This window comes from Nicotiana tomentosiformis, chromosome 6, assembly GCF_000390325.3.
Source record: "Nicotiana tomentosiformis chromosome 6, ASM39032v3, whole genome shotgun sequence".
NCBI classification, from domain to species: Eukaryota; Viridiplantae; Streptophyta; class Magnoliopsida; order Solanales; family Solanaceae; genus Nicotiana; species Nicotiana tomentosiformis.
This window is the reverse complement of record NC_090817.1, coordinates 60,437,733-60,453,092: the sequence shown is the minus strand read 5'-3', so window position 1 is coordinate 60,453,092 and position 15,360 is coordinate 60,437,733. Positions and strand designations below refer to the sequence as shown.

The 15,360-nt window shown below is 40.7% G+C and overlaps 3 protein-coding genes across 3 annotated transcripts; 2 read left to right on the top strand and 1 right to left on the bottom strand.

Annotated features, from left to right (window-relative positions):
• Nucleotides 1-763: 763 nt before the first annotated feature.
• On the top strand, nucleotides 764-1,471 carry LOC104096955 (uncharacterized). Its single transcript, XM_009603413.2, has one exon. The coding sequence runs from the start codon at nucleotides 764-766 to the stop codon at nucleotides 1,469-1,471; it is 708 nt and encodes a 235-aa protein (XP_009601708.2).
• Nucleotides 1,472-1,878: 407 nt separating this feature from the next.
• On the top strand, nucleotides 1,879-5,144 carry LOC138894064 (uncharacterized). The gene is made up of 3 exons (XM_070178738.1): nucleotides 1,879-2,131; nucleotides 2,189-2,287; nucleotides 5,008-5,144. The coding sequence occupies exons 1-3, from the start codon at nucleotides 1,879-1,881 to the stop codon at nucleotides 5,142-5,144; spliced, it is 489 nt and encodes a 162-aa protein (XP_070034839.1).
• Nucleotides 5,145-10,818: 5,674 nt separating this feature from the next.
• Nucleotides 10,819-14,479, bottom strand: LOC138893319 (uncharacterized). Its single transcript, XM_070177384.1, has 2 exons — nucleotides 13,092-14,479; nucleotides 10,819-12,567 (listed from the first exon to the last, which is right to left on the bottom strand). The coding sequence occupies exon 2, from the start codon at nucleotides 12,548-12,550 to the stop codon at nucleotides 10,988-10,990; it is 1,563 nt and encodes a 520-aa protein (XP_070033485.1). The 5' UTR covers nucleotides 12,551-12,567; nucleotides 13,092-14,479; the 3' UTR covers nucleotides 10,819-10,987.
• Nucleotides 14,480-15,360: the final 881 nt, after the last annotated feature.

Here is a 15,360-nt window from a genome sequence, read left to right as displayed (position 1 = left end):
GACTTGATGAATAATTAGCCTAGGGTTTTCTCTCTCTCTCTCTCTCTCTAAAACACTCCCCCTTCTCTCTAAAACATCAGAATATTTGCTCAAAAATGACCCTTTGCGTGTATTTAATGAAGTAGGGTCGGGTTTTAATAAACCAAAAATGGAGCTCCGGAACGGTTCTACGGTCGCATATGCGACCGTATAATGGATATGCAGACCGCATATCGGTCGCATAATTGCTGACAAAAATGATCAAAAATTTGTGTGTGTATGCGGTCACTATGCGGTCCGCATAACAGTTATGCGGTCGCATAATGCACCGCATAACAGTTATGCGGTCGCATAGTCGACCGCATAGCTGCTTCCAGAATGGCCCTCTCATTCTCACTTCTGCGGCCATTATGCGGTCGCATAATGGACCGCATAAACGCACTTTTCTGCCAAAAAGTTTCCTTTACTTTTCTGTGCATTGTTCAACCCAAAAAATCCGAGCTGCGGCGAGCAAGCTCGCCGCGAAGAATTTCTACAATCCTCAAACACGTAAGCTTAGTCCGGCACCATGAAACATTATTTTCTTTGCAAAACTTTTCCCGGGCTTTATACTTAAGTACTTCAAAAAAAAATTCCGGGGTGTTACACCAGTTTTGGCAGCCCCTATACCTGGAAAGCCATTGATACTATATATTTCAGCACAAGAAAGGTCTGTTGGAGAACTTTTGGCCCAAGAAAATAGTGAGGGGGAAAAGAAAACTCTCTTTACTACTTGAGCAGGATGATGACACCAAACGAGCTGAATTATTCGCCAATTGAAAAGTTGTGTTTGGCGCTAGTCTTCTCAATTCAAATGTTGAAGCACTACTTCCAAGCTTATGTTGTTCGTCTTGTTTCTAAAGCAAATTCCATCAAGTTCGTGATGTCAAAACCTGTTCTTAGTGATCGACAAGCGAGATGGTACCTCCAATTTCAACAATTTGAGATTTTGTACATCCCTCAAAAGGCTATAAAAGGACAAGCATTGGCAGACTTCTTGGCAGATCATCCGATACCCGATGACTGGGAGCTAATTGACGAACTACCCGATAAGGACGCAATGGTCGTTAAAGTTCAACCTCCATGGAAGATGTACTTTGATGGTTCCGCACATCGCGAAGGAGCTGGTGCTGGCGTAGTATTTGTCACCTCTCAAGGCGAAGTTCAGCCCTACTCTTTTACGTTGACACAAATTTGTTCCAACAATGTTGCTGAGTATCAAGCATTAATACTTGGGCTTGAAATGGCTGTTGATATGAAGCAATTGCAATTGCAAGTCTATAGTGACTCCCAGTTAGTGGTCAATCAACTTTTAGGTAGTTACGAGGTCAAGAAACCTGAACTACGCCCTTATCATAATTATGCTAAGAAATTGATGGGATGGATTGGTGATGTGATTATTCAACATGTGCTTAGAAAAGAAAACAAGAAGGATGATGCTTTAGTGCCCTAGCTTCATCGCTAACCCTACCTAATCAAGCGCAAGTTACTATCTGCCAAAAATGGGTAGTGCCGCCACCAAATGAGGGTGAAAGTGAAGAAAATGAACTCGAGCATCTTGTGGTCATTTCTGAAGCTGAGAAGGAAGAATGGAGACAGCCCATCATCGACTACTTAAGCTATGGGATACTTTCAGAAAATCTGAGGAGAAGGACTAAAATCCATCGTCGTGCACCTCGCTTCCTTTACTACAAAGATACTCTATATAGAAGGTCATTCGAGGGAGTACTCTTGCGATGCTTAGGGGAAGATGAAGCACTCTAAGCTTTGCAAGAAGCACATTCTAGTGTATGTGAGTCACACCAGTCTGGACCAAAGCTCCACTTTCATATAAAAAGGATGGGATATTATTCGCCAATGATGGTAAAATATTGCTTGGACTACGCTCGAAGATGCAAGTCTTGCCAATTCTATGCGAATTTTATTCATCAGCCTCCTGAAGTGTTGCACTTAACTGTTGCATCCTGGACGTTTGACGCTTGGAGATTGGATGTTGTTGGACTACTGCCAAAGTCCTCTAGTGGGCACCTATACATCATGGCTGCAACTGACTACTTCTCAAAATGGGCTGAAGCTGTGGCTCTTAAGGAAGTAAAGAAGGAAAATATTACAAGTTTCATCTGAGTAAACATAATCTATCGCTTTGGTGTTCCTAGTTGCATAATAACAGATAATGGAAAGACATTTGACAATAGATTGATGAACAAGATTTGTGATCTCTTTGGCTTCAAGCAACATAACTCTTCTATGTACAATGCTGCCGCCAATGGTCTAGCCGAGGTATTCAACAAGACTCTATGCAACTTGTTAAAAAAAGTCATCTCCAAATCCAAACGAGATTGGCATGACCGTATGGAAGAAGCACAGTGGGCATATAGGACAACTCACCGCACACCAACACAAGCGACCCCTTATGCACTTGTTTATGGAGTCGAAGCCGTCTTGCCACTCGAGCGTCAAATACCTTCGTTACGATTAGCTATTCAAGAAGGGATCACTGATGAAGAAAATGCTAGAATTCGATTAGCAGAGTTGGAGGCTCTTGATGAGAAGAGGTTGGAAGCTCAACAAAGTCTTGAATGTTATCAAGCTCGATTGTCTCGCGCCTTCAATAAAAGAGTTCACCCAAGATCCTTTCAAGTAGGAGATCAAGTCCTTGTCGTACAAAGACCCATTATTACCTCCCATAAACCTGTAGGAAAGTTAATTTCAAAATGGGATAGGCCATAAGCCGTACAAGAAGCTTACTCAAGTGGGGCTTACAAGCTGGTTGATGTAGACGGCATAAGAATCGTCCCTATCAATGGCAAGTTTTTGAAGAAGTATTATCCTTGAAGTTTCAACGCTCCTTGACGCATGAGCCTAAACTGCATGTTCCTACACTCCTGGCCTGCACGAGTCTAAACTGTGTACGGTCCCTCCAAAAAAAAAAGAAAAAAAGTCCGCTAGGTTGAAAACCTCGAAAAAGGTGGCTTAGGCAAAATTTAGGACATAAAAAATAAATAAAAAATAAAAAAATAAAAAATCACCCATTCTGAACTACGGTATGACTTGATCCTCTTCACCGAAGTACGTAGGCAGCTTAGAGTTTCATTCTGAATTCAGTCGCATAAGTTCAAAAGATACATAATCCCACAATCGTTGTCCAAATGAAGTACGATGGAATGTAATCCATTCAATCAGCACTTGAAAATCAAGCTGAGATACCATTCTTCTGTTAACCTTTGGATCCCATTTGATTTAAAGGGGGCAAGCCTCTGTAGTAAATTGGTATCTTCAATGGAATGATTTTAGTCTTTTAGGAGGATACTAAGTATTTGCATTGAAGTCCGGAGATTCACTATGTCTTCATGTTCACCAAATCTTTAAGTCCTCCGGTCTTCAAGTTCGCCGCTTTTCAAGTTGAAACATTTAAATCCTCCAAGTCTCCAAGTTGAAATCTTCAAGTCCATCGGTCTTCTGTTGAAGTCTTCAAGTTCGCCGCTCTTCAAGTTGAAATATTTAAGCCTTCCAAGTCTCCAAGTCTGCCGGTCTTCAAGTTGAATTATTTAAATCCTCCAAATCTTCAAGTTGAAGTCTCCAAGCCTTCTAATTTTTCAAGTTGATGTTTAAAAGTCCACCACTCTTCAAGTTAAAGTCTGCGAAGTCCGCCAAATCTTCAAAGTTCACCAAGTGTTCGAGTTGAAACTTTCTAATTTTCCAATCTTAAGGTAGACATTTAAGTCCCTTTACCTTAAGTTGGCTTCTTCGTGGGTTTTGTCCTTAAAAGAAACTATAACTTTCCAATCTTAAGGTGGACATGTAAGCCTTTTTGCACCTTAAGTCCCTTGGATTTGTCCTCCCATATGATGTTTGAGGATTTGTCCATCTGAAATGGCCTCCGATTGTTTTGGCCAGGGATGAGTATCCATCCCTTCATACCTCGAGAGTAATCTCTCTGATAGTCGGGCCATTTTGAGAGTAATCTCTCCGATAGTCGAGCCACATTGAGAGTAATCTCTCCGATAGTCGGGCCACCTTGAGAGTAATCTCTCCGATAGTCGGGTCGTTTTGAAAGTAGTTTCTCCAATAGTCGAGCCACATTGAGAGTAATCTCTCCGATAATCGAGTCACATTGAGAGTAATCTCTCAGATAGTCGAGTCACATTGAGAGTTTAAATAGATAAGTCTTAATCCATTGGGCTAGCCCATTTAATTGGGCCACAAGTAATGAGCCCAATTCATTAGGCCCAAGATGTCATCTTCCTAGAGGCCCAATTTGGTGCCACGTGTCAAATGATGTAGTACGCCAAGTCAAATGGAAGAGTCAATAGGATTATGCCACGTGTCAAAATGACAAGGTATGCCAAGTCACATTAAAAGGCCAATAAAACCACGCCACGTGTGCAAGTGATATGTTCTGGCCAATCAAATGCGGCCTTGTCACACTTCAATTTGATTGTTCTTATCATAACTCTTCCCTCCCACAACTATAAATAGGGGTCTTCATAACCCAGAAAAGATAATTAGAAGTTATAACAAGAAGCAAGAAAGAGCTCGTGGATCAAATGCTGAAAATTCCTCCACAAGTTCAAGTTCAAGCAATCAAGTTCAAGCTCAATAACGAAGAATAAATCAAGTTCAAGCTCAAGAACGAAGAACAAATCAAGATTTAAAGAGTGTGAGTTCAAATCAAAGTTCGTGCTAGTTGAATTCAAGATCATCATTCGTGGCAACACCTACATATTCCAAATCAAGATCAAAGGCCCTTGGATTTATTTACTATTGGAAAGAAGAATCAAATGATTCATAGAGATTGTACAGTCATATTATTTGAAATCAAATACTACGATTGTTGAAATATCTTTCGATCTCGATTATTTTCTCGATGCAAATTTATTGTCGACTTCTTGAAAGGTGATCCCAACCTACATAGTAATATTATTTTTAATGTGAAAGCATGTTAGTCCTATTTTACTTTTCTGACAATGCCTTTATATTTGCTTGTAGTGTCAATTATCATCATTTTGGGACATAAAAACTTTGGTGTATATGGTATTCCAGGTTATGCAGCTCTTGACTTTGAAAATATTATTCTTAATCAGATTTACAACAATGATATCTTATCAGTTTATGAACAGGAGTGAGCTATTGATGTGCTTTAGGAGAAAACGTTATTTTCTACTAATATTTTTTTTATTAGAACTTGATGTTCCTTCCTGTAAAGATGCTCATCCAGGAGAATTCACCGTATATTTTCCGAAAAGAATATCATGAAGGTTTTGGTCAATTTTGATTCTGCTCTTGATACTTCATGTTAATTGAAGGATATATATATATCTATATTGAACTATAATTACTGAGTTTTATTCTGTTAATCTCTGAATTTTAATTGTAGAGAGATCGTAAACGTTGTAACTGGCAATTAATTTCTTATGGGTTCAATTGGCACCCTGCATCTGACACCTCCTCTTCCGCATGAAAACCTTCTTGTATATTAAGATGCATAGCCACATGTACTAGTTTGAAATTAGAAAATTCTTATTTGTTGACTTAATCACTCATAGCAAAGAAGTTTCTTCATTGTAAATTTGACGCGGTTTTGTCGGTGCCTTTGAACATTCTTGTAGCATATCATTGTCACGACCCCAATTTCCCCGTATGATATTATGACGGCACCTAATCTTTAAAACTAGGTAAGCCTAACCATTTGCGGAATAACTGAATATAAAGCTGAAACTCAACCTCATCATCAATAATAAACAAAAAAAAAATGCGATTCAAAATAGTTAAAGACTGAATACAAAATTAAGGAAGCAGGTAATTCAACTAAGCATGTTGCACAAATTGCAAGTAAGAGATAAGACACGTAGACACGTGACATTAGGCTAAACATGACGACTACACGTGCTAGAGTAACTCAATTAGGGAAATAAAAGGAACTATTTAGCAAAAACCGGATTTTCAATATTTAGCCCGAGTACGCACGGCCTTCACGTATTGCAATTCACCATAACAGTACCAAAACATAAGGAAAATTTTTCCACACAAGGTTAGACAAGTCACTTACCTCAAACCTCACTCAATCAATCAATAAGAAGACCTTTGCCTCGATTTTCCAACTCCGATCGGCTCGAATCTAGCCAAAATAATTACATACTATAAATATAACTATAAGAAACTAATTTAAATAATAAATCTACGACTTTAGCAAAGAATTGAAAAGTCGCCCCAAAAAGTCGACCCGGGCCACGTCTCGGAACCCGATCAAAATTATAAAATCCGAACACCCATTCGATATCGAATTCACCCATACCAAAATTACTCAAATTCGAAACAAAATCTCGATCGAATCCTCGAAATTCGGCCTAAGGATTTTTCCACCTTTTCCCTAATTTTTCAACCTAAATCCTTAATTAAATAAAGAAATTAATGATAGATTAGTGGAAATTAATCAAAAACAAATCGAGAATCCTTACCCAAATATTTTCTCTGAAAATCCCTCAAAATTTTGCCTCAATCCAAGCTCTCTAGGTCCAAAAATGGAGAATGAAATCAAACTCTCAAACTTAGCCCTTTTCTGTCCAGTTAAACCGCTTCTGCGAGGCCTTAGACGTATCTGCGGCTTCACACCTGCGGAATTTCCATCGCAAGTGCGGCCATCACTAGGCCCATGAAAACTCGCCTCTGCGGCACCCTAAGCGCACCTGCGCTTGCGCTTCTGTGAAGGGACAACCGCATATGCACTTCCGCTTCTTCGACATAGGAGTGCTTCTGCGCACGCGCTCCTGCGGACTAAGTCCGCCTTTGCGATCGCCAGGCCTTCCTGGCCTTTCCTCTTCTGCGCTTCCCCAATCGCATCTGCGAGTCTGCTTCTGCGAAACTCTGATCGCATATGCGGTTCCAACTGGGCAGGCCACAAACCGATTCTGCGGCTCGATGGCCGCTTCTGCGGCCCAAAGTGCGCAAGTGCGATTGCACCAGATACAACAATGCTTCAGCTTTCCCACAAGTCCAATATTATTCTGGATTCAATCTGAATCACATGCGAGGCCCTCGGGACCCCGTCCGAATATACCAGCAAGATCTAAAACACATAACAGACCTACTCGAGGCCAAATAATCACATTAAACAATGATAAAAACACGAATTGCGCATCGATTCAAGCCTAATGAACTTTAGAACTTCTACATCCGATGCCGAAACCTATCAAATCAAGTCCGATTGACCTCAATTTGTGCACATAAGTCACAATTGACATTATGGACCTACTCCAACTTCCGAAATCGGAATCCGACCACGATATCAAAAAGTTCACTCCTGATCAAACTCTCCAAAAGTCATCCAACTTTTAAACTTTCGCCAATTAACGCCGAGATGACCTACGGACCTCCAAATCGACATCCGGACATGCTCCTAAGACCAAAATTACCCTACGGAACTATTGGGACCATCGAAACTCCATTCCGGAGTCGTATTCATACAAATCAAACTACGGTCAATTCCTACGACTTAAACTTCTATTTTAGGGATTATATGTCCCATTTCACTCCGAAACCAAAAACCAAACCTCCCGGCAAGTCACGTAACCACAGAATGAAATAAAAGGAGCAATAGATAGGGGTTCGAGGCAAATGCTCTCAAAATAACCGACCGGGTCGTTACAATCATCCCTCTCACACATGTAATTATTTTCCAAAACCTAATGATTGGTTTTATAGTTTGTTTACATCAAATCGTAGGTGACTTGATATTGTTTGATTAGAGGGATATTGTTGCGACCAAACACACTCACGCAAGTATACGCGGTCGTCAAGTAATAAAGTGACTCAAAGTCGGATGTCGAACCCACGAGGACTTATGATTAGCTATTAACTAAATTAGCCTATCTTAATTATCTAAATAAGAATTAAATCTAAAAATATTTTATTCTAACTAATTAAATAAGAAAAATATAAATAATAAACTTTGAACAGAGGAAGAGCAGATTTTAATGATATCAATGTAATGAAAACGATCTAGGGTTATGGTCTATCTAACAATCCTATTGTATTCTTCAATTGAATTGACCGACTAATTTATCTAGCTTATTGGTTGACAGGGTTAATATTGCTCATAAGAATCTGTCGAGTTCTTACTCGCCTATTCAAGCTAACCTAACGCCTATATGTCTATGGAGTTAGAATCAACAAGAACGCATTTATAATTCCTGTAAATCAACCAAGCAAGGCAATTAGGTATATGTCTATCCTAACCACGAATCCGTTCCCCGATGCCCGAGTTCAAGAACTTGCCCTACTCAATCCTATATGCAATATAGAATTCCCACTTTCGAGTTCAATTCTAGATTCGTAGATAATATTCAATTGGTGATCAAGCAATTAAATAATTAAGTGCAAGATTGAATAAATAAACTAATATGATAAATCAAGAAGTCAAAATCAATATCCGAATAACAATATTCATGAAAGAACCACAACCCTAGAACGTGAAGTTTAGCTCCACATAGACATGGTAGCCAAACAACAAATCATATAAAGAAACATAAAAATTACTAAGTTTGGTGGGAGAAAGATGAAACTTGATGAATTCCGGCCTCCACAGCTTTGTCGTGGCTTTTTCCCCTTCCCAATATGTTAGATAACCTAAAGGAGGCGTTTTTGGCTTATATATTGCGTACAAAAGTCGTGGACCAAAGCTCTCCTATTCCTAGTCCAATTCGGCTTCAGGGATTGATGCTAAGGTGGATGCGACGCATCCACCTTGTCCTCCATTTCAATTTTTCTTCTGCGAAGGTGGATGCGACGCATCCACCTTGTCCTCTATTTCTCAGCTTTGCACGCGATGGTGGACGCGACGCATCCAGCCTTCTCTTCTACTTCCCAGTTTCGCACGCGATGGCGGACGCTATGGCCCAACTTCACTGCTAAGGTTGCATGCAGGATGATGTTTTCCTAGGTTGGATGCGACGCATCCAACCCTTCTTCCTCTGGCTAAACCACCTTTTCTTCATATTTTGCACTCCGAACACCTTAAATCGTCACACATAACTTAATTAGTCATCAAACCAATAATTACACCATGTTGGGTGTTTTAAAGATTAAATAACATCAAAAAGTGGTTAAAGCATGGGTAAAGTAACATTAACACATATCGAAATATGCCAAACATCACTACCCCACACTTAAACCTTTGTTCGTCCTCGAACAAACCATCACTATAGTAAACAAAATAAAATTAAGCTCTTATCATTCAAAGCACACTACATCTATGACCATGGTTATTTGCTACAATTAGGCTCTAGACTATGCATCAACACACTTCCCTTTTCTTATGCCCTTCTTTAAACATATTCGAACAAAGACAACATGCTCACAACAATCCTAACCTCAAAAACCGACTCAATGTCACAATGCACTCATGGCTTGAACAACCAACATCATAGAGAAGTCTAATAACGTTACCTATCCCTCGTGAAACCATGTGCCCTCACAACAAAAGCAAAGAGAGTAAAATCAATCCACACATTCGAATCTCATGCTCACAAAGAAAATCGCTCACTCTCACAAAAGAAGTCGCATGCATGCAGTTGGTACCATAGGCTTGCCCTTAATGTAAATCTCTACTAATGTAAGCTCGCTCGATCTAAAATCAATTAGGACTTTTTCATGGTTGTAATGTGGGCTAAGGGACGGGTAGGATATATTTAAGGAATAGTGACTCAACTTCCTAAGCACTTTAACACATCATCAAATAACTTAAGCGCAAATTCTTCAACACCACTTCAATTTCACAAATAATATCACCCCAACAATATTTCCTCTTTCTTTAAGCACTACTTTAATTCATACCCACTAGCAAGAATAAGACAACAATTTATTCCTCTATATTTTTCTTTCTTTTTTTTTTTTTTTTCGCTAGTGGCGTATTATTTTACAAAATAAGTGCACCCTTCTTTCTTTCATTGGTTCCACTCAAAAGTCACCCCACACTTAGTCCCTTCTTACTTCTTTTAGCGCTCATCTAACAATTAAAGTGCTTTAAGAGGTAAAAGGATCAAAACAATGTCAATTAAGAATAAAAAGGGTATAGGCTTGTAATGTGGGTACCAAATAAAAGGTCTACAGGCTCAAAAGGTTTAACTAGGGATAGATTTTATTTGTGATAAGCAATAAGCTCAAAAAGATCAAAGAAAGCCTAAAATCATTTTTCAAACCGAGCATCACCTAAAATTTCGCTTCAACTCACATACCGGGCAAGTTCTAGACACAAGTACACTACATGGACTACACAAAAAACCTCACCACACATGGCACATGACTCACTAAGGACGGTCACATTCCGACTCTCAAACAATGCAAGTATTCACGGAGCAACGAGATATTAAGCATTAAACGCAAAGTGAACACAAGTCAAGAAAAATGAGAAATAGGCTGCAACAAAACATGCTATCCGTTTTAACAAGGCATCATCAATAATTTCAGAGTGAGAAGGGAAGATATTACATATGTAAACGCTTAAATATGCCAGTATCAACCAAGTCAAGGTCACCTAGGTTCATCATTCTTCCTCCTTTTATTCCCTAAATTCCTAATCTACTCGGAAAGAAAAAAACTACCCGGTTCAAACTACATCCCATGGAAAAGAACCGAGGCACAAAGAAAAACCACAGGGGATTATTACTACCTAAAAAGATACAATATATATATATATATATATATATATATATATATATATTTTTTTTTATTTTTTTATTTTTTATTTATTTATTTATTTATTTTTTTTTTGAATAATGATAAACTGATAGATAAACTGATAGTTACTCCATATAGATGAATTTACTGCTATTTTATGCCATTAATCCAGTGAATATATTAGTACATTCATCCATACATCAAACATAAATCACCCCCACCCCACACTTAGGATTGTGCGTTGTCCCCAACGCACACAAACAAGGTAAAGTAGGGTGAGAAGGACTCCCTGAAGTCAAGGTGGAGGAGCATCTGCATCCATAGCATTCCTATCATCAACAACTGGTGCTGATTCTGTATCAGGTGTTACAGCGACCTCAATAGGCCTGTTGAGTGGAGCCTCGGTGACTATGGGAGGAACAGGAGTGGATGGTCCGGCAGTGGATGATGCAATCAGCTGGGAGATGTCTGTACCTGCACATTGAACCAGAGCTCTGAGGAGTAATGATATCTCCTTCATCATCGTGGCCTGCTCGGTCTGAACTCGGCTTAGATCCGCACGAGTCTGTCTCAACTCATCCCTGGTGGCACTCAACTCGACACGAGTCGCTATCAGCTCAGCCCTGTTCTCTTGCATATCTGCTTGCATATGCTCAAATAATTGTTGGACGGTGAGCTTAGAAGACCTTCCCTTGTTCGGCTCTAGAACATGAGTGACATCATATGGTCCTGGAGCTTTAGCCTCAATGTCATCATTCTCCTTGTCCCATAGTACTCCCCTCTCTGTTAAAAAAGCCGTTAGGGTATTAGCAAAGAACAGCCTCCACTTGTAATTCATCCTGGTTCGCTGCATTTGATCATGCATGATGGCTCCGAAGTTGAGTGGTATCCCCTCTAATAAAGCATATAATACGAGTGCGCGGTAACGAGGGACATCAGTTTTATGTTGGCATGGCAGCAGTCGGTTACAAATGAAATTTAGAGCCACACGTGCTAACGCACTCATGAATTCCTTTGCTATAGAGTGGTACTCCATACTCCCATGCTTCCATTCTGCATCCTTCCTGGTAGGGCATAGGACAGACTTAATGTGTGCATAATCTGGTGTTTTGCATATGGCGTCAAACCTGTCAGTGAGTGTGTGTGGCACCCTTAAGAAGTTATTCAGAGCTTCAGCTGACACATTAATATCTATCCCTCTTACTCGCACAATGTTTCCCCGTGCGTGACGCCAATTGGCGTAGAGCTCTCTAACAATGGTGAGGTTGGCTTTGCCATGACCTTTCAGAATGGGTCCCCATTTTTGCACCTCTCGAATTGACTGGAGAAACTCTGAGTACTTTGTCTTAAGTGGTCCGATGTTTATCGGCTTTTCCGGAATGTACTTCTTTGAAACCAATATCTTCTTATAGGCTCGGAATGCCTTCTCATTAACAAAGTATTTCTCCCAATCAACTCGGTCTATGGGTTCACCTTCGTCTTCATCACTCATGTTGATCTGTAGGTGGTCATTGTCCGAATCGGAATCGGATTCAGATTCTGTAGTAATCTTCTCCTTCCCTTTATCAGTTGGAGCACTCATTCTCGAAGCTTTTCTTTGGTATGTCACAGGCTCTCGTATCTCTATTCCTTTGCTTGGTGTAATACCCTTCTTCACTGTCCTCCGGACCAATGTTTCCTCCTCCTCTTGCTCTGAATCATCACTTAACTGCCTAGGCAGCAGTTCCATTTCCTTCTCCGTCCGCTTCCTCTTTTTCTGTGGATTTGGACCGCCCGCTGCCCTTCCGGTAGGCTTTTTGGGCGGTTGTTTGTTACCATCTTTGTCTTGTTGCTTGGATGGTTTACTCGCTGCTGTCATTTTACGAATCTAAGTACCTGCAATGCAAAGAATTCAACAATTAGCAGATGAAACAGCGAAGTTCAGCCTGAAAGCAATTGCGACAGCTTGCAGACTTCAATTTATTTGTAAAGTCATGCCATTCACTCTTCATGGAATTGTAGCTCATGACTTTCAGCAAGTATGTGATAACTTTCTTCAAAAACTCAATTTCACATAGCCCCTCACTCGACCCCACACTTATTCTCAAGCATACACCAATGTTGCTCGGTTACTCAGACTTCACCGACGCCTAAATTTTTCTCAGGGACAATTCGTCGAACATGTGGTATGCAACAAGTGTGCCTAGTTCATTCTATCAGTTGAGCAGTGCAACTACCCTCCCAAAGTTGGACGAGATGAAGGGAATTATAGTTTATCATCTCTCAACCATTACAACTACCAAGAACGACAGCCCTAAAAATCTTGAAATTGCAAAACCTACTTGTTGCTACCATTGAAGGAGGGAGGAGAGACGAATTTGGAGAGAAGCCAACGGAAGAACGAAGAGGATGATGCGTACCTGTCGCGTTTGATCTTATTGCGATACAATTTCGATGAGAGAATTCTGTTCTGCGTTCGTAGGCGTCGCCAAAACGAGACGAGTGGATGCGTCGCAAGAAACGTTTTTTGTTCGAATAGGTTATCTTAAGATGTGTTAAAATATATATTACTTACCTGTGCGTGCGAGCTTTGACGCGACGCATCCCCTTGTCTTCCTTCAAAAATTTTCGGACGCGATACGGGCGCGATAGGCAGACTTCACTGCCTTGAGCAATTGGCCCGTCAATTTTTTTGCTGAGGGGGACGCGACGCATCCGCCTCGTTTTCCTTCAAAAAATTTTCGGACGCGATACGGGCGCGATAGGCAGACTTCACTGCCTTGAGCAATTGGCCCGTCAATTTTTTTTGCTGAGGGGGACGCGACGCATCCGCCTCGTTTTCTTGAATAAAATCTATGTCCTACGAAAAGAAGGGAGACAAAAAAAAAAAAACTAACTAACTTGGGTGGCCTCCCAAGAAGCGCCTGATTTAACGTCGCGGTACGACGCAACATGTTCTTCATGCCTCCACTAAGTCCATTGTGGTCTTGTGACGTGCAATGTCACCACCCCAATAGTGTTTTACTCTTTGGCCATTTACCAAGAATGTCGTATTGGACCCCTTTTCACACAATTCTATCGCACCATGAGGTTTCACACTAACCACTTCAAACGGACCCGCCCATCGAGATTTAAGCTTTCCTGGAAAAAGCTTTAGCCTTGAATTAAATAGTAGAATTTGTTGACCTGGTTCAAACTCACGATGTTGGATATGCTTATCATGCCATCTTTTTGTCTTCTCTTTATACAATTTGGCATTTTCATACGCATGCAATCGAAACTCATCAAGCTCGTCGAGTTGTAGCAATCTCTTTTCACCGGCCAAGTCCATCTCCATATTTAGCTTTTTAATCGCCCAATAAGCTTTGTGTTCAAGCTCGACGGGCAGATGGCAGGCCTTCCCATAAACCAACCTGTACGGAGAAGTGCCTATTGGGGTCTTGTACGCAGTGCGATATGCCCATAATGCGTCATCCAGCTTCCCGGCCCAGTCCTTTCTATTCATACTTACTGTCTTTTCCAAAATCTGCTTGACCTCTCTGTTGGAAACTTCTACTTGACCACTCGTTTGGGGATGATAGGCAGTAGAAACTTTGTGCTTGACTCCGTATTTTGCAAGAATATTATTCAGCAGTTTGTTACAAAAGTGAGTTCCCCCGTCGCTTATCAACACTCTTGGGGTCCCAAAACGTGTGAAGATGTGCTTCTTTACAAAGCCTACCACAACTTTTGCGTCGTTAGTAGGAAGAGCTATGGCCTCTACCCACTTAGAAACATAGTCGACCGCCACCAAGATGTATCTGTGTCCGTTAGAATATGGGAATGGTCCCATAAAATCAATCCCCCAAACATCAAAAAGTTCTACCGCCAGTATATTTTGCAAGGGCATCTCGTGCTTCCTCGTGATAGTTCCAGTTCTTTGGCATCTATCACAATTTTTAACGAAGGCATGTGCATCCTTAAATAATTTTGGCCAATAAAAACCTGATTGTAGCACTTTTTGGGCGGTTCTATCCCCGCCGTGATGACCTCCATATGGTGACGCATGGCAGTCATGTAGTATAGCCTTCATCTCTTCCTCAGGAACACACCTTCTCACCAACTGATCTGCACACTGCCTATATAGGAATGGCTCATCCCACACGTAGAACCTTACATCATGTAGGAATCTTCTTCTATTGTCAGCTGTCCACTCTAGTGGCGTTACCCCACTTGCGATAAAATTCACATAATCTGCATACCATGGGGCTTCACCTGAGGTGATTGCCAATATTTGCTCATCCGGAAATGTTTCTTTAATTGACCCTCCTTCAGCTACATGGTTCCGGCTCTCTAATCTGGATAAATGATCGGCCACTTGATTTTCTGTCCCTTTTCGATCTCGGATCTCTAAGTCAAATTCTTGCAAGAGGAGGACCCAACGAATCAGCCTCGGCTTGGCGTCTTTCTTTTCAAATAGGTATCTGATAGCTGAATGATCTGTGTAGACGATGACTTTGGTTCCCACTAGATAGGATCTGAACTTGTCAAACGCCCACACCACTGCAAGCAACTCCTTTTCAGTCACTGTATAATTCATCTGAGCTGGATTCATAGTTTTGCTTGCATAATAAATGGAGTGAAAGATTTTATCCCTCCTTTGCCCCAACACCGCTCCAATTGCTATGTCACTTGCATCGCACATCAACT

Excerpts from the sequence above, each read along its gene's own strand:
- LOC138893319 (XM_070177384.1), bottom strand. The coding sequence starts at position 12,550 with ATGACAGCAGCGAGTAAACCATCCAAGCAACAAGACAAAGATGGTAAC.
- LOC104096955 (XM_009603413.2), top strand. The coding sequence starts at position 764 with ATGACACCAAACGAGCTGAATTATTCGCCAATTGAAAAGTTGTGTTTG.
- LOC138894064 (XM_070178738.1), top strand. The coding sequence starts at position 1,879 with ATGGTAAAATATTGCTTGGACTACGCTCGAAGATGCAAGTCTTGCCAA. Across the intron at positions 2,132-2,188 it reads AAAGAAGGAAAATATTACAA|ATAATGGAAAGACATTTGAC; the intron begins GTTTCATCTGAG and ends GCATAATAACAG. Across the intron at positions 2,288-5,007 it reads GTACAATGCTGCCGCCAATG|TGTCAATTATCATCATTTTG; the intron begins GTCTAGCCGAGG and ends ATTTGCTTGTAG.